This window comes from Biomphalaria glabrata, chromosome 11 (assembly GCF_947242115.1).
Source record: "Biomphalaria glabrata chromosome 11, xgBioGlab47.1, whole genome shotgun sequence".
In the NCBI taxonomy this organism is placed as follows: Eukaryota; Metazoa; Mollusca; class Gastropoda; family Planorbidae; genus Biomphalaria; species Biomphalaria glabrata.
Genome location: NC_074721.1, coordinates 33,091,062 through 33,116,420, shown reverse-complemented (window position 1 = coordinate 33,116,420; position 25,359 = coordinate 33,091,062). Strand labels below are relative to the sequence as shown.

The 25,359-nt window shown below is 32.4% G+C and overlaps 1 protein-coding gene across 50 annotated transcripts in view; it reads left to right on the top strand.

Annotated features, from left to right (window-relative positions):
- Positions 1-25,359, top strand: part of LOC106055044 (mucin-4-like) — a 104,219-nt gene that overhangs the window by 65,676 nt on the left and 13,184 nt on the right. For all 50 annotated transcript variants that reach the window (XM_056004795.1, XM_056004824.1, XM_056004816.1 and 47 more), the window contains 24 exons: positions 698-943; positions 1,557-1,782; positions 3,342-3,514; positions 4,647-4,808; positions 5,074-5,199; positions 5,983-6,108; positions 6,845-6,943; positions 8,171-8,293; positions 8,733-8,981; positions 9,292-9,423; positions 9,838-9,963; positions 10,052-10,183; positions 10,666-10,791; positions 11,225-11,338; positions 11,508-11,648; positions 14,301-14,426; positions 15,217-15,339; positions 15,503-15,634; positions 15,854-15,976; positions 17,715-17,794; positions 20,553-20,730; positions 21,229-21,419; positions 23,992-24,067; positions 24,358-24,483. In XM_056004795.1, the coding sequence (XP_055860770.1) occupies positions 698-943; positions 1,557-1,782; positions 3,342-3,514; positions 4,647-4,808; positions 5,074-5,199; positions 5,983-6,108; positions 6,845-6,943; positions 8,171-8,293; positions 8,733-8,981; positions 9,292-9,423; positions 9,838-9,963; positions 10,052-10,183; positions 10,666-10,791; positions 11,225-11,338; positions 11,508-11,648; positions 14,301-14,426; positions 15,217-15,339; positions 15,503-15,634; positions 15,854-15,976; positions 17,715-17,794; positions 20,553-20,730; positions 21,229-21,419; positions 23,992-24,067; positions 24,358-24,483 (3,456 nt within the window). The remainder of the gene's footprint in view (positions 1-697; positions 944-1,556; positions 1,783-3,341; positions 3,515-4,646; positions 4,809-5,073; positions 5,200-5,982; positions 6,109-6,844; positions 6,944-8,170; positions 8,294-8,732; positions 8,982-9,291; positions 9,424-9,837; positions 9,964-10,051; positions 10,184-10,665; positions 10,792-11,224; positions 11,339-11,507; positions 11,649-14,300; positions 14,427-15,216; positions 15,340-15,502; positions 15,635-15,853; positions 15,977-17,714; positions 17,795-20,552; positions 20,731-21,228; positions 21,420-23,991; positions 24,068-24,357; positions 24,484-25,359) is intronic.

Sequence of the window (25,359 nt, the reverse complement as noted above, 5' to 3'; positions counted from 1 at the left end):
AATCTAGTTTTTTTTTATATAAACCAGTTTTCTAAGATGCTCCTGCATCTGATGATAATTTTTACCTAAAAATAAAAAGAGTGAATTCCTCTTTATTTTTTAAATTATGAAATGATAATTTTATACTTCTGATCATTCTTAATTGATAAGTTCATATTTTCCAACTATTTTCATTTTATCCTAGATATTTTTATTGCATACTTCTGTTAACAGCTTATCACAAGAGCTTGAATGTACTAGAAGTTTACTAAGATTTTATGTAATCAATTTACTTTTCAAAATCTTGTAATGTAATGTGGTACACATATATGCATGCACAAAATCAAAACTGACATCTTACATATTCATGAGCATGCATTATAGTGTTTAAAACTTTTTTTTTAACATAATCCTCTTAAGCCTACAATATATTTGTTAAAAACGCTATCTAATTTAAATTATTATTATTACTATTATTCATTGAACAATCACAGTCACACATTGCAAAAGTTTGTTTTCTGTTGAATAATGTAACAGACAAGCAAAAAAAAAAGAGTTTTTAATATTAAAAAAAAAATTAATCCACTTTTTAAATTTTAATCTTGTGTATTTTGTATTGCTCTGCTTTGATTAAATGATTAAAATAAAAATATTTCAAATTATTTTTTTTTTAATTCTGTATAAGTACAATTTAATTCTCACTATTACTTCTCTACAGGGATAGTCACTACCACTAACACAGTGTTTAAGTACAAGGAGGGAGAAAATGCAACAACTTATCAAAATTTCAATTTTGAGCCATTATATCTAGAGGAGGCAAATCAAACTCTTGTCAAACAGGCAGAAGTGATATGTAAGGATAATGTAGCTTGTATATTTGACTATGTTGCTACTGGAAATAGAGATTTTGCAACTGCTACTCTTACTTCCAGCACACAAGCTGTAACTGCTGCCAGCAGTCAATGTAAGTCTTTTATTAACAATTAGAAACCTAAGCTTTTAATGAACACTTGGAACACATTATTTTTGATAGATCTGTAAAGTTTATGAAAGTATTAATATATACAATACAGCTATTCATGGTAACAGTTAATATTTCAATTATTTCTTTTCTTTTAATGCTTATTCTAGCTATTTAAAAGTGTGCATATATTTTACATTCTAATTTATTGTATTCCTATTCTGCCCTTGTTTTCTGATACATTGCACCTCTACACAAGTTTCTCTCTTTTTTCATGGCTATGACCCAGACTTCTTCATTGACCAATGGCAAGAGTAGCAAATGTATTGGACAATTTGATAAAACTTTAAAAAGCAAGTTCATTAACTTTTAATAAAGGGTCCATCCCAAGTGGTGCTACAGCCAATGGAGGGCTGCTTCATGACATCCTTCAATTCAGATCTCTGTCAAGTTGTTTTTTTCTTTATGTTTGAACTCTTGCTGTAGACCCGCCTCTACATTGTCAATCCATTGTATTGGTAAAGGAATCACATTAACAATTTTACATCATTCCCATTAAAAAAATATATAATTTATGTAAATTATTTATAAAAGATAAATTATCCACTATTTTCAGCTAACAGCTTGCCAGTACTGAGCCTAACTACCTCACTGAACAGTGATAACAGACTGCAAGTCTATGAAGGCAAAGCAATCAACATTGCATTTTCTGCTACTGATAATGATACTAAAGATGTCATCACATTTCAACTGGTTAGCAATGCCTCAGCAAGTTACTCTATCAATAATATTACAGGGGAAGTAACTTACACTCCCAGTGCATCAGAACCAGTTCTCATTGGGTAAGCATGAATAAGAAATTGAAATGTGTTGAGAAACAAGCAAGTTTTTAGCAATAATTTGATAGGAATTCAGTTCTTCAACATATCATTTATGAATAATATCTACTAAACTCACAGAGGCATTATATAGTATCTGCCAAGACTATGCAAAGTTAGTAGAAGATAATTTCATAATTTCAAGAATTATTATAGGATTTAGAAAAGACAATTTGAGCAATTTTGATATGATTTCATAAATTGGGATTTAATTTATTTTATAAGATAAATACATTGTTAATGCATTTTACTACATTTTTCAATAAAATGACATGGTAACCTTTAATTATTTTATGCCCTGAACTGGAAAGTGCAGGGATTCTGTTATACAGCTTTTATCATTTGTTAGAAAGTAATAAATATCCACACATCAGTGACTAATTATTATGCATATTTTTTTTTTGTTACAAAAAAAACTATAGTCATGAAAATTAGATTCCATCAGCTTTCAATAATATTCTCTTTCCTAGCCTACTCAGTAATTTTTATTACTTATTTGAGCAATGAACGCTACTTTTATTGGAAGCCAATATTATTTTGAAACAATGTAATGATTTTCTGCTTATTTGTGTAATACTTCATTGTCTGGTGTTACTTGTTACCAGGGCCGGTCCTACAGGTTGCGGGGCCCTATGCAAAACGGATTGCGCGGGGCCTAATTTGGGTTGTGATAAGGATAATAAGGGAAAATTAATATTTTGTATTAGAAAATAAATTCGTCTTTGCATTTTATTTATATTTTACTAAGTACAAAATCAGTGTCAAATTAACTTTACTAGCCATCTACAGTAGATAGTAGTTTTCCAACAAAAACGCAGATAAACATTCAGATTTGCTTTTTAGTTTTAAAATCGACTAGCAAAATTTCTCTTTTTTTTTTCTAAGAGTTTAAAATAGATTTAGATTTATATTTCTATATGACTATTAAAGTAAATTAAGTATTTGAACTTCTTGTTTTGGTTAAAATTTGCCAATTATTACATTTTTATTAAATGAAAGCTGACAATGCCGTTTTTTTAATCGCGAGTAGGATTGGCATTTTCCATATTGAATGACACCTCGAAATGACAATTTTGTCTGTTTTATGGAGATTCACATCAGTTTTCTGAAGATTTTAATAATTTCAGGAGATTTTCATGACTTTTTCTTCTATTTTTTAATTTTAGGAGAATCCCTGGAACCTTTAAATAATAAGTTAAAATGGTTTAATTTAATAATTTACACCTAGAATTCGCACCACGCGGGGCCTATGAAAGTGTGGGGCCCACTGCGGCTGCATTGATTGCAGTGGCCTAAGACCGGCCCTGCTTGTTACTTTCTCTGGACAAACCAAAGAATGCAAATAACAAAATAATAATTTTCAAACTGAAAAAAAATAATGTGAAATGATTGAAAGATACAATTAATACTTGAAATTGAATTCTAAACATAATTCACAATGATACTTTTGTAGTAAAAGAAATTAGTTCTTTCTGGTTTTGGAACTTCTTGATTACCACTAAACTTTAAAATTTCTTTCTCAGAGTTCAAGCTAAAGATTCAAAGGGAGGACTATCATCCATAGTTTATATCAGCTTAGTTGTCTGCCCTACATGTAGCAGTAATGGAACTTGTAATTTAAATAAAACACGTGACAAAGAATATCAGGGTGGAAAATTTCTCCTCAATCTCTGCGATTGCTGGCCTGCCTATAACGGTAAATTGATACTTAAATTAGTCAGTATCGGTTAACAAAATTATATTTTTGCTTGTTACTCTAAAAAAAAAATTGAAAGTGTATAGGATAAAACTCTTGTGCTATGATTTACTTTTAAGTTATTGCATTTAGTGTCTTTTTATCATTGGAATGTGATGCTATAAGACACTGGAACTCATCGAAAACAAAGACAAACTTGTATCCGTTTTATCTCACTCTTTATAATATAAGCAATACTAGAACTACAACAAAAAAAATCTTCATGCCTACTGACTTTCTCCATGCCTTACTGGTATCAATCCTTTCAGTAGCTATAAGAAAACTTAATTTTTCTAGATTGGCATTTTTAATTTTTAGAAGTTCCTTTTAAGTGAAGTGATAATATTAATAATAATAATAGTCTTTATTATCCATAAATTTGTCTTACCATTTGTGATTACACCAAACAAAACATTATAACCAGGGGTAGACTGGCTATATGGGCATTCAGGCTAATGCCTGGTGGGCCGGTACCAAATGGGCTGGTAGGGCTCCCTAAAGAAACACATTGATGCCACTATGGGGCGTATTAAATTGTTTAAGGTTTTATAATATTTTCGTATAAAAGTGAATGTCGTGTTTAAAAAAATCTTTTACAGACTCTACAGTGCAATACTAATATAATCTAACACATTTTCTGATATAATGTAATAGTCTACATCCATAGACTGTGCTACACACTTAGCAATTAAAAAGCAAAGTTAAGCCTATATTTCTTATAAATATATAGAGCATGTGTACACTAATTGATACAATATCCAACTTAACATAATGATTTTGTGGACAGGTAAACCTAGAACTAGATGCCCTTTATATGATATCCAATTTGTGAGCCACATTAGATAGAAATAATCAGTCCGATTTTGACATCCAGTCTACCCCTGATTATAACTATAGAAAACCAAAATATAAATTAAAACCAGACTCGCTCATAATTTACATGTGAAAAGTTTATATCAGTTAGTTTCTGTTCAATTATTTGATTGCATTAGTCCAATTAAAACACTGTTTGTTTGGTTTTATTTCATTGTCTAATTTATATAATGTTTCATAGTTTTCCTGTCATTTATTACAATTTTACTGTTGATTGCAGGTGATGACTGTGAAAAAGAAGTAAATGGTTGCTTGTCAGCATCTTGTGCCAAAGGACAAGATTGTATAGATCTTACACCTGCTCAGCAAGGAAATAATACCAAAGGATACAGATGTGGAGATTGTCCTACAGGATATGAAGAAAGAAACTCCACTTGTACAGGTGATTTTTTTGAAGCTTTTTATTTCATTATTTTAATTCTATTTTACATGTTCAAATAAACCCTTCTTCTACATTAGATAGTTTGAGCAAGGGAACAGTGGTTATCACTTTGCTAATAATAAAAGCATGCCTACATTGTTTTGTTTTTTTAAACATTTTTTGGGCTCCATTGTTTGCATTTAATTACTTAATGACCAGATCTTTAATGTGTGCTTACAAAGACAACACATTTAGTCAAAGCTAACTTTTATATTTTTCTTGAAAGATATAAATGAGTGCGCTAATAAGACTGCCTACTGCAAGGCTAATGAACTTTGTGAAAACTCTGTTGGTTCTTACAGTTGCTACTGTGACATGGGCTACAGAAAAAATGCATTGGATGTATGCACTGGTAAGTATTTAATCATAATGCATGGAGCTAGTCTAGCTTACACAAGGCATTATTGTTTCATGTCTGGGCTTATAGTAAAATAAGCTTATTTTTTTTTTAATTCTGAAAAACGTGAAGCTAAAGCTAAAGCACATAAAACAGTGAATTACTTGGTAGTTCCTGACATATCGAATAGCTACTTGTCACAATGAATTTTACCTATTAATGAAATGCTGTAGCATTCTTATGAATTGTGATTTAGAAATATGATTTATAGTTTTTGTAATAATTTTTTAAATACCGGTACCTCTTAATATTTTTGTGACATTATATAAGGTATTTATCTAGTTTGCTTGACTTTCTTTTCATAGTATTGTGTTTGCGAGTTACACTTTTGTTGATGATGTTCTAAAATCTGCTCACAATCTGATACAGTGGTTCTTTGCCCAGCATGTCCTTTATGCAATACTAGTATAGACAAAATATAAAGAGCTATTTTATATTCATCTTCATTCATTGTATTGTATATCCTAACTAGCATATTAACATTTTGAATTAGTGTATTTTCTTCCAAGATTTACTTACAATTAGGGAGATATAGAAATAGCTTTAAAAAAGTTTAAGATTGAATCCAGCTAACTTTCAAAAAAAACAAATAAACAAATAAAAGCTTATAAAAAACATGTGTAGTGACAAAAGTAGACTTGAAGCTTGTGATGAACCAACAATTGTATTCAATTATATCCACTAAAGTTATAGTGTGTGTTTTAATTGTTTTAATGTCTATAATTGTATGCATTTCAGATATCAATGAATGTGCTGAGAGAACTCACAAGTGTCAACAGATCTGCAATAACATTGATGGCAGCTACAACTGTTCTTGTTATGATGGAAATACTTTAAACAGTGATAACAAAACTTGCACCAAAGGTTGGTGCTTTGTTTGTCCTTCCTCATTTTGCCATGAATCTTGCATATTAAAAATTCAAGAATAATGACTGGATGGTGGAATGACTCAATAATTGGAGGTGTAGAAGTTGGGACTAATTGAGTTTTTCCTTAGTGAGGTGATGGTACATTAAAAACTAAAATAACTAGAGACAGAGTGACAAACAAAAGACCCACTTAAGTATTGCTTAGGATAAGAAATATTTTTTTAGTTCTAATGATGTATGACTGTGCCCTTATTTCATAACAAATAGTTATATTTGAATGAGGCTGGTTTAACTTAAACTGTTGCATTCTGGTTGTATCCTCATCTAATTAGCATATAAAATACTTGCAACACAAAATAGTAACCAACAACATTGCAGTCAATCACCATTGGGAACATTTCCTTTTATGCTTTATGTGATGTTACTTGAAAGTAATTTATCTTATGCAACCCACTTAACCAGTCCTGTTAATTATTATTTATTATTACAAAAATCTGAGGGACATTTATAATTTTAATTTTGACATAATAATATATTAAGCTTTTTTTTTTTTTTTTTTTTTTTTTTTTTTTTTTTACAAAAAACTAAATAAAAATGGCCCTGAGAAAAAACCTTGTACACTTAGTTTTTGGACTCCTGATAGCATTCTACATTTTTAAACCCCATACTCTTTGAAAGGTTTACATACTGTGTGTGTTGTCTACTTAATTTGATATATTTATATGCAACAGGAAGTACCCCATGCAACTGTAGTGACATCTGTAAAACTGACGGCACATGTGCTTGTTTATCCGGCTATGAATTAGATTCAACCAAATTGAAATGCCAAGGTAAGATGAATTCCCAATAAATTAATTTGTATCAATTAAATTAATTATACAATAGGACAAAAATTTGTTTGCATTTATACAATTTATTGAAACCTAACTAAATCATGGTAGAGTCACAGAAGGAATATTTTTTATAGCTGGGTAATGTTTGAGTTACTGAAGGACTATAACAATGTCTTGGTGCCTTCCTGGTCTTCCCTAAAAATAAACACTTTGAGATAAGCGCACCCTGTGGCAATTACTGCTCAAACTTCCAAGCCGAAATTGAGGCAATTACCATAGCACTACAGACAGTGGAAAACAAATTATATGAAGGAGTGCAACCACCATCAGATATTGTTGTCTTTACAGACTCCCAATCTACTCTGCAAGCACTTAACAGCAGCACCTCAAACAGCCCAAGAGAGTTGACAACACTCATTGTGATAATCCATCAGATGATATCAAAATTAAATATCAATATCACACTACAGTGGATCCCTGGACACATTGGCATCATGGGAAATGAAAAGACAGATAAGCTATCAAAGGCAGGTTCATCTATAGAACAACCAGATAGACCTGTTAACTACCTCACCCTAAGGTCAATGTTAGTCAACAATCACAAAGAGGAGTGGCTCAACCAATGGGCATCAGGAAACACAGGCAGAGCCATGTGCAAAGAAATGACTACGCCTAACGAACTGGACAGTATTAACTTCCTCCCCCGCAAAGAACAATCTACAATTTTCCAACTAAGAACAGGACACACACCACTATTAAATTACCACATGAACAAAATAAACTCCACACAACTCCCCCTTTGCAGACACTGCGCCCACCCCTTTGAAACTGTAAACCATATCCTCTTTGAATGCCCCTCCCTAATCCATCTTAGGCAGACCCTACTTCCACTACAGCCCAACATAACCAACACCCTGTACGGCAGTGCTGAACAACTGAAGAAAACAGCACACTTTTTTTTTCCTTGGCACAGTCTGCAAAAGAGCTCAGCAGCAATAAAGCTGGCTAGAAGAAGAAGAAGAAGGACTATAACCTAGCTCTGGTTATTGAAACCCAGGGTACAATAGAAAGTTTAGTATAAACATGGAAAAAATAGAAATATCTCATAATCATGATTTGAGAAAATCAATAAAGGAAATCCTACAAGAAACCAAGAGACTTTTTCACATTTAAACAATTTTTTTTTCATACAATTCCCTTTTTTTGTCATGTATTCTTGTCCAGATGTTGATGAGTGTAACAATGGCAACAAGCCTTGCAGTCAACTGTGTCAAAATACGATTGGGGGATTCAAGTGTTCTTGCTTCAATGGATTCAAACTTGATGCTGATGGTGTCTCATGTAAAAGTAAGATTTTTTCTACAAATACATTGTTATCCCTAAAATTTAGATCTGTAGTTTATTTAATTTTTGTGCAGTGGTTGGGAATTTACTGTTGTTGTTTTCTTTGAATAATAAATAAATAAGATGTTATTTGATAAGCTATGTGAATTTTAATTCTCCCCCATACCCAAAGACATCATTCAAATTTTTATTAATAATTAACATTAATGTACTTGTGATTACCTATTCTTACCTATTACCTATTCATAAACACAAGATGTTAGGATGAAGCTGAAGTGGTTAAGAGAGATGCAGCGTCTCCAATCTCACATTATTTACATCAAAAGCTTTTACATGATCTCTTGCTAGATTTAAAATAATAACCCTATATTAGTTTCCACATGAACCCAAAACTATTATTTAGAAAGAGCAATGGAGAATAAACATTGATTATTTTTTTCAGAATGCAGTAACCCTTACTATGGCAAAGACTGTGCAAGTCAGTGCGTGTGTAATGGCCTTGGTACTTGTGATAATGTCAAAGGTTGTATATGCAATAAAGGTTGGACTGGTACTAACTGTAACAACGATGTGGATGAATGCACGACAACGCTAGATGCATGCCCCGGTGGTCAAATTTGTATTAACACCATTGGATCCTATACATGCAATTGTCCGTCCGGTTATAGTAAAGTTAATGGAACTTGCATAGGTTATTTTTGCCTTTATTTTTAGTTTTACATAACTTAACATAATTAGTTTTTTTATCTTAAAATATTGACTATAAATATGACACTACTATTTCACTTAAAGAAAAATAAGAATGACTTGCTGTTCTGTTCTTTTGTCACTTATATTTAGGAGTATCATTCATGTAAAACAATTTTCTGAACATATTGAGTTTAGTTATTAGACTAATATTCAAGAAGTTAAATAGTTAATTTTTTTTTCTGATAGAGTTTAAAATGATCATATATTTAAATGAATAAAAACATGTTGAAAACAAAACATTTCTTTTGTAGATATTGATGAATGCGCTGATGTTCTCACTCACAACTGTAGCCTAAGTGTGGAAGATTGTATCAACAACAAGGGTGGCTTCTCTTGCGTCTGTAGAAGTGGTTATGCAAGAAATGCTCAAAACATTTGTGAAGGTCAAATAAGTTTGAATTCACTTCTCTTCAGTACTCATTAATTTTATATTTAAAATGTTCATTTAGCTTTACTTGAACCTTACTAAATACTTTTGCTTGTTCCTTACAAATTATTTTTACTTGTGCCTCAAAAATTACTTTTACTTGTACCTTTCAAATTACTTTTACTTGTACCTTTCAAATTACTTTTACTTGTACCTTTCAAATTACTTTTACTTGTACCTTTCAAATTACTTTTACTTGTACCTTTCAAATTACTTTTACTTGTACCTTTCAAATTATTTTTACTTGTACCTTTCAAATTACTTTTACTTGTACCTTTCAAATTACTTTTACTTGTACCTTTCAAATTACTTTTACTTGTACCTTACAAATTACTTTTACTTGTACCTTACAAATTACTTTTATTTGTAGACATTGATGAATGTGCCAAACATACAGACAACTGTGAACAACGATGTGAAAATATTCCTGGCAAGTTTAACTGCTATTGTCGCTATGGTTACAGACTTAAAGCAGACAGAGCCAGCTGTGTTGAAGGTTAGTCCTAAAAAAAAAAAAATAAACCTTTCAAACGAACCTAAGATAAAATATTCTAATGTAATAATATTTATATAACTTGTTTCAGAAAAGGATGTGTGTAAGTCAGTCGGGTCTACTTTGAACTGTTCTCAGTCATGTACTGTAGACTGGACCACTAATGTTGCCTCCTGTTTCTGTAAGATTGGCTATGATCTGGTAGGAACAGAGCAGTGTGTTGGTAAGTAAAAAAGAATCATAATGAAACATTTATTTCATAAATGTAAGTAATAGATTTCATTTACCTGCATTCTGATTGCTAAATGTTTTGCTGACAGACAATGCTGAATTATTCACTAACATACATTGGCGTTCAACATAATTAACTTAAGTCATATGCATAGAATAGTGTTAAGCTTTTTCCAAAATAAAAATACCTCAAAATATTGTTATGAAAAATAGAAAAAACTATCTGTAATTTTGATTTATAAATTTCAAACAAGCGGGTAGAAATATCTTTAAACTATTTATTTGTTTGAACTTGAAGGGAATGGTTTGAAACCTATAAGCTATGCATGGAAACAATTCTGGAACCCTATGTTGTTGTAGAAAATGGAAGTCCAGACAATGTTTTCTTTTCTGCCAATAAACAATGCTCATCAATGAGTTTTTATTTCACTACTTAAAATTTATAACACAAACGAATAATGAAACTTCTTTCAGATCAAGATGAGTGTAAATTTAACAACTTATGTTCCTACAAAGCTGGCTGTATAAACACGCCAGGTAGTTTCAACTGTTCTTGCCCTGCTGGTCAGATTTTGGACAATGATGGACGCTCTTGTGTTGGTAAGGTCAATGAAAAAATTTAGATTTTTTTAAGCCTACATTCAAGTTTTAGATAAAGTGCAAAGAAAGTTGAAGAAATCTGCATTTTCTTTTTAGTAGTTTGAAATATTGCAAGTCATTAAATAATACAAAAAGTCTCTAAAACCTTGCACCTAAAGCCACATTGAAAAAAAACAATTTTTTTTAATCCATTAAAAAAATTTTGGTATAAGTAATAGTGTTGGTGACTAATTAAGAGTTCCTAAAAAGACCAACACAATTTAGGAAAGAAAAATTTTAGCTACATCCAGTAAAAAGAAAAGTAAAACTAACATGAAACTGAGTTTTGTGAGAATGAGTGAAGGTGAATGTGTAGACAAATTTAGGCTTAATCTTATATCTTGTTTTTTTTTTTAGTTTCATTTAGTTAACCGTATATCTGCTTTTCTTTTAGCCTGTGGATCAGGGAAATGGGGCATCAACTGTGCTAATGATTGTGCCTGCAGTAGTTTTGGTTCTTCAAGCTGTGATGCTAAGATTGGTTGCATCTGTAAAGCTGGTTTGACAGGTGTGTCAACTTATTGGTATCTTTGCTTTCAAAGTATTTTTAGTTGTAAGCCTTATTTAATTAACTCATTCCTAAGATGTGACTCTAACTCTAATTTATCATATTAAACCAATAAAAATGATCTTATCTATCTTATGTATCTTATATTTCCTTTTATTTGTAAATCTAGGCCAATACTGTGATAAAGATGTAGATGAGTGCACATCTGGCTTGCTGAAATGCACTTCAACAGAGAATTGTGTGAATACATATGGCAGTGCACTGTGTCAGTGTATAGATGGCTACACTAGAGTTGGTGATGGATGTCAGGGTCAGTACTTTTGTTTAACCATTATTCATAGTTTCAGGATATTTTTCCTGTCTTTGGTATCAGTTCAGATAATAAAGTAAATATGAATATCCAAACATTTTTCTATGCTTTCTTTCACTGATATATTTTTGTTTCTACTCAATGTTATTAAAACATTTGGTGTGGAATGACATAATGAAGAAGCACTTAACTGCCAAACCACATTACCCTAGATTAGGCATGTCAAACTTGTTAAGGTGTATGGGCAGCATAAAACACTTACTATGGCCTGAGGGGCCGCAGCCAAAATTCCGTTGCAAAACAGCATACTAGTTTTATGTAAATTAGAAACAATATAATAGAAAACAATAATTAATGGCATATCTGTCCCTTAGTTAGCTAAATTTGTTGTACAATTTGGTAATTACAAATTACTATGATTGCGCATTTTTTTTTCCTTGTCCTGATGCTTGACATCTTTCTGGGATACAAGTTTATTAATATTGGGTGGAAGTTTGTTTGCCACTGACACTAACATCACTGAAGACAAATTTTGATCCGATAATCTCGAACGGTGAGGTGATTTGTAGCTTTCATTATAGAAAAGAACTGCTCACAGAGATCAGTGCTTGAAAAAATAGCTAGAATTCTGGCTGCAAATTTCTGCAATTCAACGTACCGTTTAGGTAAATAACTAAATTTTGGCGCACCCACTTCTTTATACTTCGCTTTCAACAAAGAATTTGACTACAATTCTATCAGCTCTAGTTGCCAGCAGCATTTTGAGAAGCAAATGAAAGTGGTTATAAAAACAACGAAAATTCTTGCTCGTATGAAACGAAGTCATGAAAACGGCCATTGGAAACATCTATTAATGATTCCAGGTGTAAGACATATTTACCAAATGTTGTAGCCGTATTTAATATTTTTAGTTCCTGACACTTTGAGAAGTGAGAAGCCTGCAAATTCGTGTCCAATGTCATTCAGAAACATTGAAAATTTTTGATGATTAAAGCCATGGGCACGAATAAAATTGATAGTGACTGAAACCAGTCTTATAACATGTTTGAATTGTAATGGCTTTGTGCGTTATGTTTCTTGGTGAATGATACACTGAAAATGAGCAAATTTAAAATTAGCATTAGTCTCTCTTATTTTTGCAAGTAGCTTTGCATCAAAACCATTTCATAATGGTTAGTGCGCCATCCGTTGTTAGGCTAGCTAGCTTTACCAAAGGTAAATTGTACTGCAATATCACCTGTTATTTCTCAAAAACATCCTCGCTTGTTGTGGCGTAATGCATAGAACAAGTAGCTGTCACAGGCCCTTATGAATATAGCCAATGAAAATAATTCAAAATCTATTTTGTTCTTTAATTGTTCACGTGAGCTGATTGACATGTCATTTATTCTATCTGCCACAGTGTTCCGAGTGAACGCTATTGCTTTGAATACTTTCACCTTTTCTGGACAAATTACTTCAGCAGCTTTAATTAACGATATACTCCTTCATAAAATCCCTTTCACTAAATGATTTGCTATGACTTGCAATTAAGTTTGAAAAATGTAGCTGGCTTTCACTGCTGGTTCAATATCATTGTTCAGTTTAACAAATGCTATTTTTCAATTTAAGTAGCTCAACATCAAATTTTTTCCAGCGTAATAGTTTAAAATTATTTTGATAATTTTTGAGGTGGCCAAGCGGGCCGCATGCAAGGTGGGCCCCTGAACGCAGTGTTTGACATGCCTGCCCTAGATAGACTATTATGGTTAGCTAGAATATCTTTTTTTATAAAGCTTATATCAACTCACTCTGTCTGTCTGTCTCCTAAAACGTTTGATAAACCCTTTTTTCTCCCTTTTCTCATTCTCAGATCAAGTAAAAAATTTTCACAATTATTCATTGAACTTGACTAGATATGAATCAATCAAAAATATTAGCCCATGTTTTACATGTTTCGGATGTTCCTTCAGAGTTGAAGATAGTTTACTTCCTAGTCCAAACCTCCTGCAGGACGACGGGGAATGGGAGCGGGCAGGGTTTGAACCCTTGACCGTCGATAAATCCAAATGACAGTCCAGCAGGCAAACCGTACGACCAGGCAGCCATCCATTAATTGTTGGAGATTAATTATTTTGTTTGATTCCAAACTAAGGGCAATAAATGCTACTTAATGAGAGATGTCGATATCTGGATTTAATTCCCTTATTTCATTTGCACACATTTTTCTCCCACTCTCATTCTTGAATCAAGTTGAAATTTTGTATAATTGTTCAGTCAATAAAAATACACTTATTAATCCAAAAATTAAACAATCATTTAGTATTAATTAATTAATTTGGTTCATATAGCAGTAATGAGCTTAGCCCTGTAATTTTCAGATAAATAGCAGTTCTTTCCCTTAGATAAGATTTGGTGGTTTTTTTTAAGTATTCTTTTTTCTATGGCTTGTTTACTTGATATTATGATTTCTCTAGTCCACCCTGCTCCACTCTGTATGTGACATTTGTGGATTTTAGTCTACAAAATACATGAATCTTACATAATCTGGTCCATTGACCTTGGGGTCTTAAATGGAAAATACTTGCATATGAACTTAATTTGTATTTATTAGTTTCAAAATGGAGTTTGTTTAAATGTAACTTTGGTTTACAAAAGTATTTTACCTTTCAGACATCAATGAATGTGCCTTTGCTACAACAAATAACTGTGATCAGCTTTGTGAAAATTTTGTTGGAGGCTATGTTTGTAAATGTAACTTGGGGTATACATACAATACTACACAGAAAAAATGTGTTGGTAAGTCTTTTTTTTTACTTGATGTATTGGTTTCTAGCTTGATGTATTTGTAAGTCTGTCAAACTTGATGTGTTGGTTTCTAGCTTGATGTATTTGTAAGTCTGTCAAACTTGATGTGTTGGTTTCTAGCTTGATGTATTTGTAAGTCTGTCAAACTTGATGTGTTGGTTTCTAGCTTGATGTATTTGTAAGTCTGTCAAACTTGATGTGTTGGTTTCTAGATTGATGTATTTGTAAGTCTGTCAAACTTGGTGTCAAACTAGATGTATTGGTAATACTTTCTTTCTTGATGGATTGGTAAGTCTTTCTTAATTGATTTATTGATAATTCTAGCTTGATTGATGTATTATTTAGTGTTTCGTACTTGCATTATTTTTTTGTCACCATTAGCTAGCATAGGAGGCATGGTGGCTGAGTGGTAAAGAACTTGGCTTTCAAAGTAAGGCGTCTTGGGCTCAAATCCTAATAAATACTGGAATTTTTTTATAGGGATCTTTAGGGTGCCTCTGAGTCCACTAAGCTCTAATGGGAACCTGACAGTTGGGGAAAATTAAAGGCTGTAGGTCGTTATGCTGGCCACATGACACCCTCATTAACCATGGGCCACAGAAACAGATGACATTTACATCATCTGCCCATGGTTTGAAAGGGAAACTTTCAGGCTAGCAACTCTGAAAGGGGATAAATGAGTTAGTCTCCCTTGCCAGTTTATAGCTTTAAAATGTAAATAACAGAAAATGTGTCTTAGAAGTAACAGCATTAATCTATAATATATTTTGTACACCTTCAGATATTAATGAATGTGAAAGGAAAATGGATGGGTGTCAACAAGGCTGTGAAAACTCTGAAGGTGGTTACAGGTGCACATGTCCTGCTGGTTTGAAATTAAAACTTGACGGGAAGACTTGTGAGGGTAAGTTGGAACTATTTTTATTTTGATTATTGGTTATATTTAAAACTTTAATTAAAATATAAAATTGGCTAAACGTTTTCTTTCCATTTAATGTTTTCTAAATTTAATATTTAGCTTATATATATAAGTATAAGTTTCTGTTAAATATTTTTTTTATCTTTAGTCGACCAAGCATGTAATGCTAACAATAGTTGTGAGGAGCAAGATCATTGCTACAAAAATAGCACAGGGGGAGAAGTTTGTTACTGTAAAGTTGGTGAAGTACTGAATCCAAACAACCCATTGGAATGCTTAGGTAATGGTTTTTATTGTTGTTAGGTTGTTGTTGTTGTTTTAGGGGGGAGGGGATTAAAAAAAATACCAATATGACAAGCCTATTTAACAGATGAATGATGAAATATGTTAATTAGTTTCCCAAACTATGTTCCACCTTGTCAAAACCAATTTTAATAACAGACAACAAATTATTGTGATAATTTAACTTATTCAAGGTGAAATTTAACCTACATTTTAGATGTTGACTTATGCAACGGCTCTGCCTGTACTGATTACTGCACTGAAACTAAGGATAACACAAGTTTTGCCTGCTCTTGTCCAAATGGTAAAAAACTTGAAGCTGATGGAGTCACTTGCACTGGTAAATTAAATGTTTTGTAATTGGTTTCTAAAAAATTGTTAAATACTTTTCACTATAATGTATGTCAATCCAGTGCCAGATTTTGAAAAGAAATGAATTTTAATTTTCAGATATGCATCACTATTACTTTCTATCTAATTTTTTCATGCTGGCTAAAAATGCAAAAGGAACATTTTTTTTCTTTTAAAAAGAAGTAAAATAATTGTAAAGCTGTGTTGTTACTTTAAAAAAAAAAAAAGGGGGGGGGGAGGGGGTAAAGTAGCAAAAGAAGAAAGTAGTTGATAACATTTGCATTAAAATTTTGAGAATCAAAGCTTTTATTTGTGACTTTATATAAAGAGGTCATCAGATTCAGGCCATCCTGTTTCATTGTTACAACACATCACCCATATACCATATAAAGTCTTGTTTCGACTTAATTGGTTTTTGTGTCAAAAAAATCATTATTGCAGCTACACAAGAGCCCACAAGAGATCCTGTACCCACCGCCTCAACTACCTCTCCAGACTTTCCTGTCCCTGTATCTCCTGCTTTTCCAGATTCACCTGCCCCAGCATCTTCTGCTGATTCTACTTCTCCTGATTCCCCTGCCTCAGCATCTTCTGAAGGTTTTTTCTTTTCCAGATTCAACTCCCCAGCATCTTCTGCTTTTCCAGATTCACCTGCCCCAGCATCTTTTGTACGTTCTGCTTTTCCAGATTCACCTGCCCCAGCATCTTTTGCACGTTCTGCTTTTCCAGATTCACCTGCCCCAGCATCTTTTGCACGTTCTGCTTTTCCAGATTCACCTGCCCCAGCATCTTCTGCTTTTCCAGATTCACCTGCCCCAGCATCTTTTGCACGTTCTGCTTTTCCAGATTCACCTGCCCCAGCATCTTTTGCACGTTCTGCTTTTCCAGATTCACCTGCCCCAGCATCTTTTGCACGTTCTGCTTTTCCAGATTCACCTGCCCCAGCATCTTTTGCGCATTCTGCTTTTCCAGATTTACCTGCCCCAGCATCTTCTGCAGATTCTGCTACTTCCTCCCCATAAGTCTGTTCTCACTTTTTTTTATTACTATTTCATTTCAGTACTAAATTACTAAACATTTTATATATCCATAATGTGTTGTTTTTTTTATAATTATGTAAGGTGCTGTGTTAGAAAAGGTGTTATGATAAGTGCTTGTAGTATGTACCTACATTCCAACTTACACCAAAAATCGTTTTATCTCCCTACTTAGGAACGTATCAATGCGATGATCATCGGTGTCTAGGCCTATGTACTACATACTTTTTTAAGGAAATAGATCTACAAAATCATATTAAATGTATAATAGAGCCTTTAACTTTTTGTCCACAGCCTCCTGTTTCTTAAATCTAGCCTTGCTTGGATCACTATGATTGTATACTTGTCTATATGAATATTTATTTCTTAAATCACTATTTAATCTTTTTTTAATAGTTTTATTTTATAGATCTATATCATAAAGCTTGAGGTTACAAGCAAACTTATTGTGTTCAAAATTTGGAGTAGGCTGGGACTTGAATGGGTAACTGACATTGGGGAAATAAAACCATTGGGTCACCGTACTTTCACATAACATTCACATAGAAACAGCTGTCTGCCCCATAGATTTCATGCTATAAACAGAGTTACTTACATTAAGTTTTAACCCTGAAATGATACAAGGTATATAAAAGAAGTAAATGAAAGTTTATCAATTTACATAATTGTTTATTTATTAATCAATTTCAGCTTGTGTTCAGGGTTTGTATGGTGCCAACTGTTCAAGCAAATGTTTGTGTAATCCTGCAACAACAAGTTCTTGTGATAAGGTAAATATTTAAATAATAATAAAGTTATTTTCTTGGACTTTGATGATTAAACATTGGTTGACTAGAGAAAAAAGTGAGTTTTGGCTTTCAGTTTGTAACAGAAATACTTTACCCAGTACAAATGTCATAAATTAACATTGTGTCTGCAGACCAATTGGCTTCATTGTCATGACCACATTCTTATATGCTTGCAAATCATAGACATTGACAGCAGGACGAGAGATAAAAATTACTTAATTAATTAATTAATTAAATGAGATGCAGAAATATCCTAGCTATCACATACAAAGAAAGCATCACAAATGAAGAGATAAGAAACAGGATAAATATAGTGAATGAACTGCATGATGACTTGCTAACTGCTGTCAAAAATACAAGCTTAACTCTATGACGATATCACAATGTCCTAAGAGCTTGCAAATACTTATATCAAGGAGCAGTACTAGGAAAAAGAAGAGGAGACAGACAAAGTAAGTGACGGGATGACAACATAAAAGAATGGGCTTATCTGTCGGTGAAACATATTCAAATTCTATCCAAGGTTAAAGGCAGAGAGATAGAAATGGAGAAAAACAGTCAAAAGATCTTGTTTGGTGCCCCAATGATTAAACAGACTAAGGGATAGGTGAAGATGAAGTCTACATAGTCAATATTGCAATAGACCAGTGAACCCCAAACTGTGTTCCACAAGTCTTACTAGGTGTTTCAAATTATGGAATAATTAACTAGTTGCCTTATCGTAAATCAATCTCTAAGTAAATGCATAGAAAAAAGATTTGTATTAGTTCTTCTTGGTAACAAAATAAAAATTCTGTAACATCACTATGAACTTTGAACTGATCTAGTTTTTTAATCTAATTTTAAACAAAAAAGATACAATGAAATATCAACCATTAAATGATTTCTTCTCAAGCTTTTAAAGAGCACCACAATATTGTTTTGTTGTTTTTATTACTTCAGTTTCCTACAATCTATTTGTGGAAAGCAAGATTTTATTATTATGTTGCAACAAAGTCAAAGTATAAAATCAGGCTTGACACCCCACCAGATATTAGAATTCATATTTTTTATACATATCATATCTATATATATTTTTATATCTATATATATTTTTTAAAAGCTGTATACTTGAAAAAAAAAAAGGCTTAATTAATAATATGGTTTAATATTTGTTTACTCCAAAAAATAGGGGAAAAAATCCAATCTAAAAAATAAGTAATGTTTTCTGCTAAATAATCAGATTGTGCGAAGTATTCTATTTAAGAAAAAGTTTGGGAAACACTATAATAGACCAATACAAAGTTACTCATATAGTCCTGCTTCATTCTATGCAGAGAGCATATTTAATTTTAAAGAGAATAGAGTTCATATCTTGGGCTCTATAGGTTAGATGATGTTTAGGTTATATATTTCTATGGCCCATAGTTAATGAAATTGTAATGTGGCTGTCAGGGCTCTTTTTAATGCTTGCTTGTTCTTTGCTTTGGCTTGGCTCATTAGGGGTTACTTACAATTATTACTACTAAGAACAATTTCTAATAAACACACTTCAACTCCAACTATCCCTGCAAATATAGGTCTTGATAATACTTTAAGATCTGATAGAGCACAAATAATGACATCAACAAGAATAAATATTAATACACAACCACCAGTCCAGGAAGCAACCGACCAACCTTCATGAATTGGGGACAAGACCTCACCAACTAACACACTCTCTCACACATTCACCGAAGACTAAACCATTCAGTTCATAACACGTGCCAGACTATTCACATTCATAACCTGGGCTTGGAAGTACCTAAACAAAGGGATATAACTATCATACCAAAATATCAAAGTAGCTAATTCACTCTCGCCATACTTCCCCCTGACAGTGGCCAGCACAACAACCAACTACTTTTACTTTCCACAGCTAAAATCAGGTACCCCAATGGGTGAACTCAAATGGATTATTAAACATCCAGATATTAAAAAATCCCAGTCTTTACAAATTCAAACCTAGAACCGCTTGGCTCAGAAGCCAAGCGCTTTACCACTCAACCATCATGCCCCTACTTAGCAGATTAAGCAGACCAAAAAGATTTAAAGAAATAATTATGCACTAATGAGCACTGAACAAAATGTCAGATTTGAATATTAAAGCAAATGTAGTTTATTATGTTATTTGTATAACTCAATGAGACTCTCATCTCTACCCTTCAATGAGTTTGTTTGTTTCTGTTATTGTTATTTAATTTGAGTGTTTCCATTGTTATTCTACTTTTAGGGTTAACCCTTAAGATGCATGTGGTAGTTAAGCATGCATTTGAATACATTAAAAATGAATTAAAACTGAAAACAGATCCTTGTCTTCACAATTAAAACTGACAATAGATCCTTGTGGATACAGCTTGCCACTTCATTGTGCCGAATGGCATGGGAGGATCTAAGTCTAAAAAAGTGGGGGACATTGCCCACCGACCTCCTCCTGGTGTCATCTGGTAACTGGAGTAAATTCTCCCATTTTTTCTCAAGGTGCTCCAAAAAGGACTAACATTGCAGGAGCCCCAACATTCCTGGCAGACTCTTATGCTCTCCTGGTGCAGAGCTCTGCTAGAGGGGGTTTGGGGAAAATGCTGAGCTCTGACTGACATAGCTCCTGTCAAATAAGTTACTACTTTTAAAATGTTGATTTAAAAAAAAACTGTTCATGTTCAGAGTGTAACTATTCTTAAGTTGTATGTTTTAATTATTGCTAGCTGTTATTTTTCTTCAGGAAACTGGAACTTGCACTTGTAAATCAGGATATACTGGCACCTACTGTGCAGAGGATATCAATGAGTGTAACTCTGAACCCTGTATAAGTACTCATAATTCAAGTTGTGAAAACTTACCTGGGAGCTATGTCTGCAAATGTGATGCTGGATTTTTCAAAGATGGCTCAGTCTGTAATGGTAAGATACAGCACTGTGATAAGTTACGAAGTAAGACTTTGGTTTAGTGAATAAGTTAGACTTCAATTCAGTGATGAGGGCTATGCTCTGGTCTAGTTAATAGGTTATGCTTTGTTAAAAGAGATGAGGGCTATGCTCTGGCCTAGTTAATTAATGCTTTAACATGTTCTTATGCTAATAGCCTCTCATAGTGCTGTAAGGGTAGCTAAATCATGCAGTATTTGACAGAGAGCCCAATGGCTCAAAATTGAATATACAGTGGAGGCTGGGAATTCTTTCGATCTAATGATATCTCTAAGTACATTTAGCCTTATTTGTTATCAAAGGAACAAAAACAGGTGTCAGTATCATTTACTATCACCCTAAGTCATCTAAGTTTCATTTAGAGATCAACATAAGTAATTATTATAGAATAACAATATATTTATCTCTGTACATGTAATACAATAGTTTTACTAACTTATTAATCTGTACACATTTAATGTTTTTGTACTCCAGCTTGTCCTGATGGTTGGTATGGTGTCAATTGTAATAGTCAGTGTACATGCGATAAGACCCACAGCACTTGTGATGCTGCAACAGGCTTATGTAACTGTTTCCCTGGATGGATTGGAACAAAATGTGACACAGACAGTGACGAGTGTACTTTGGCTAGCAATAACTGTACACTAGCAAACAAACCTCACTGGGTAAGTCTTTTAGTTTATTGAGTAAGTCTTTTAGTTCATTGAGAAAGTCTTTTAGTTCATTGGGTATGTCTTTTGTTCATTTTGAGTATGTCTTTTAGTTCATTGAATAAGTCTTTTGCTAATTGAGTAAGTCTTTTGCTCATTGGGTAAGTCTTTTGTTCATTTTGAGTAAGTCTTTTAGTTCATTGAGTAAGTCTTTTGCTAATTGAGTAAGTCTTTTGCTCATTGGGTAAGTCTTTTGTTCATTTTGAGTAAGTCTTTTAGTTCATTGAGTAAATCTTTTAGTTCATAAATCTATTTACTCATGTAGTAAGTCTTTTTCATGTTTCTTTTAACTCCCTGGGTAAGTCTTTTTCATGTTTCTTTTAACTCCCCGAGTAAGTCTTTTTCATGTTTCTTTTAACTTCCTGGGTAAGTCTTTTTCATGTTTCTTTTAACTCCCCGAGTAAGTCTTTTTCATGTTTCTTTTAACTTCCTGGGTAAGTCTTTTTCATGTTTCTTTTAACTCCCCGAGTAAGTCTTTTTCATGTTTCTTTTAACTCCCCGAGTAAGTCTTTTTCATGTTTCTTTTAACTCCCCGAGTAAGTCTTTTTCATGTTTCTTTTAACTTCCTGGGTAAGTCTTTTTCATGTTTCTTTTAACTCCCCGAGTAAGTCTTTTTCATGTTTCTTTTAACTTCCTGGGTAAGTCTTTTTCATGTTTCTTTTAACTCCCCGAGTAAGTCTTTTTCATGTTTCTTTTAACTTCCTGGGTAAGTCTTTTTCATGTTTCTTTTAACTCCCCGAGTAAGTCTTTTTCATGTTTCTTTTAACTTCCTGGGTAAGTCTTTTTCATGTTTCTTTTAACTCCCCGAGTAAGTCTTTTTCATGTTTCTTTTAACTCCCCGAGTAAGTCTTTTTCATGTTTCTTTTAACTTCCTGGGTAAGTTTTTTTGGTAAGTATTTTCACTCATGTCTCTGGGTAAGTCTTTTTGTTGATGTCTCTTTAACTCACTGGGTAAGTTTTCTTGTTCAATTCTCTTTAATAACTGGTTAAGTCTTATATAATGTCTCTTTAACTCACTGGTTACATTTTGTTCATGTCTCTTTCAACCACTAGCAGATCCAGAACTTTGGAGGAGTTAGGGAAGGGCATTTTTTCGAAATCCTAACCCTAACGCCCAGTAAACCCTGAGCATAAAAGCGCAAACAGCATATATATAATATATATATATATATTATATATATATATATATATATATATATATATATATATATATATATATATATATATATATATATATATATATATATATATGGATCCTATTAAAAAAGACCTTTTGAATAATGTTTTACTTGAAAAATATTCATATGAATTTGCAGGCCCTTACTATATTGCAAATACAACCGATTTGTTCCTTGAAAAAACAACAGTCTTTCTTAAAATAACTAAAATAAATTCATGTCCAATTACATATACTCTTTTGCCAAATTTAACTATTCTGTTTTAAAAATTCATGTTTTTGTCTGAAAAGGCGAGAGGGCGGTAGAGTAAAAACTGTTAATCCTTGCTCCTTTTTATAATTTCTGCTAATGATTGCATTTGGCATTAAAGAATAGGGGTGAGCGACTTGATTTAAGAATTTAATTTATAGCATATATAAATTATATTAGTGACATATTTTTTTAATTTTGTAATTTCTTAACTAAAATACAAAAAGAAAAAAGTATTGGTTTGTCCAGTGGGCAAAAGGCAATTGCATGTATCGCCCCTCCCACCTGGTACAACCCTTTTTCATTTTATTTTAACTAATGATAAAATTTGAGATCAGAGTCTGTGTGCTACATAATATACAAATTGGTTAAAACATCAATATGTACCTTATAGAATATAGATATTCAACAAATTTTGTTCACAAACTATGATTTTTAAAGAAAAGTAGGACCATGCCCCCCCCCACACACACACACACTCAAAGGGTTAAGGTGGGAAGGGCAGTAGATGTATTCGCCCCCCCCCCCACCCCTCCAACCAATTTGCTAACAGGGGAATGACATAATATAAAGATCAGTTAATATATCAATGACAAGTTTTAATTATATATATTTAATTGATTCTGTTAACAAGCTGTGATTTCTACAAATAAATTGGACGCATCCCACCAAATCAGCTAACATACTATTTGGGGGGGGGGGGGCGCAAAGTGATCTAAAAATAGGTTGAAATATAAATAATAAGTATATATTATTAACATAACTAATAAACTTGTATACAAATTGTGTGATTTCTTTACAAAAATTCCTCCTTCCCCCCCCCCCCCCCCCCCCCAATTTTTGGATCTGCCAGTGTTTTCATTTGATAAGGCTTCTTGTTTATGAATATTTTAATTTTTGGTTTTAATTTTATTTATATATATTTAGTAAATATGGATAAATAAAAATAATATAGATGCATTGCATTCATGCTGATTAAACTATTCTTACTACTGTAAATATATTTTAGTCAGCAGCTTAAAAGTTCAATAATGTTTTACTTTCAGCAGTAAAAAAAAATGTTGCATACAAAGTAATTTTGCTTGTATTTCCTGTTTAAGGTTTGTTTCAACACCCCTGGAAGCTATGATTGTGATTGTGCCACTGGATATAAGAATAATGACGGCAGCTGTACAGGCAAGTCACAAACATTGACCTACATTGGCAGACTTCTTTCTTTTATATTCCATTCGTATGCTGAGCTTTATGATCAGTGCTAGGACAAATAGTTTTAATACTTCTTATATGGCATAGCTTTCATGCTTATAGCATGCTCAAAGCGCTATGGTCTAACCTTTTGTGAAGCAGTGGTGTGTGTGTGTGGGGGGTATCTGGAAGAAGATTTTTCATGCTACCATTAGGTGCTCAGTAAACATTTATGAATTCATTATAAAGTAATTTTTTTGTAAAATTGCAATTTAATTCAGACCTTGATGAATGTGCTGCTGCTTCAACCAACAAATGTTCTCAGAACTGTACCAACACAGATGGTAGCTTTATATGCTCTTGTAGATCAGGCTATACACTTGGAGCTGATGGTCTGACATGTAAAGGTAAAATAAATTTTGATGTTTTTAACTAGTCAGTAATCATACATTATGACAAGTTTGATATTGCGAACAAGAAATTTTATCTTTTGGAAATCTAGCCAATATATATATATATATATATATATATATATATATATATATATATATATATATATATATATATATATATACAAAATTTAGTTCATTTAATTTATGTAAACTCAAGTTTTGTTGGGCAAAGTATAATTTTTTTTTTAAATGCAATGGTAAAGCTTTTTGCTTCTGAACCCAGGTCCCAATCCTTGTTAAGATTGGCATTTTTAATTTCTGGATCTGGGCCACCCAGCTCTAATGAGTACCTGATATTAGTTGGGTAATTGTAAAGGTGATTGGGCGTTGTGCTGGCCACATGACACCCTTGTTAACTGTAGGCCACAGAAAGGGAAACTATTATAAAAGGCACTAAGTTTAGAGAGATGTAGATTTCAGGACTGTAAACAAGAAATAAAAAGTATGAGATAATTGCAAATCCCTAATATTTAATGACAATCAGGTTTCCTTGTAGTTTTCACTTTTACTTCAGCTTTCTATTTATAGAATTGTTTTTTTTTTCTATGTAATCTCTGTACCGGTAGTTTATAATATAAGATAAGATATTTATAGAGATAGTCTGATAGGTGTTGTACTTTTTTTTACTACCATATAAACTTTCTATTTATAGAATTATCTTTTTTTTATGTAATATCTGTAATTTATAATCTAAGATAAGATATTTCTAGAGATAGTCTGATAGGTGTTGTACTTTTTTTTGCTTCCATATCAACTTTCTATCTATAGAATTATCTTTTTTTTATCTAACATCTGTAATTTGTAATCTAAGATAAGATATTTATAGAGATA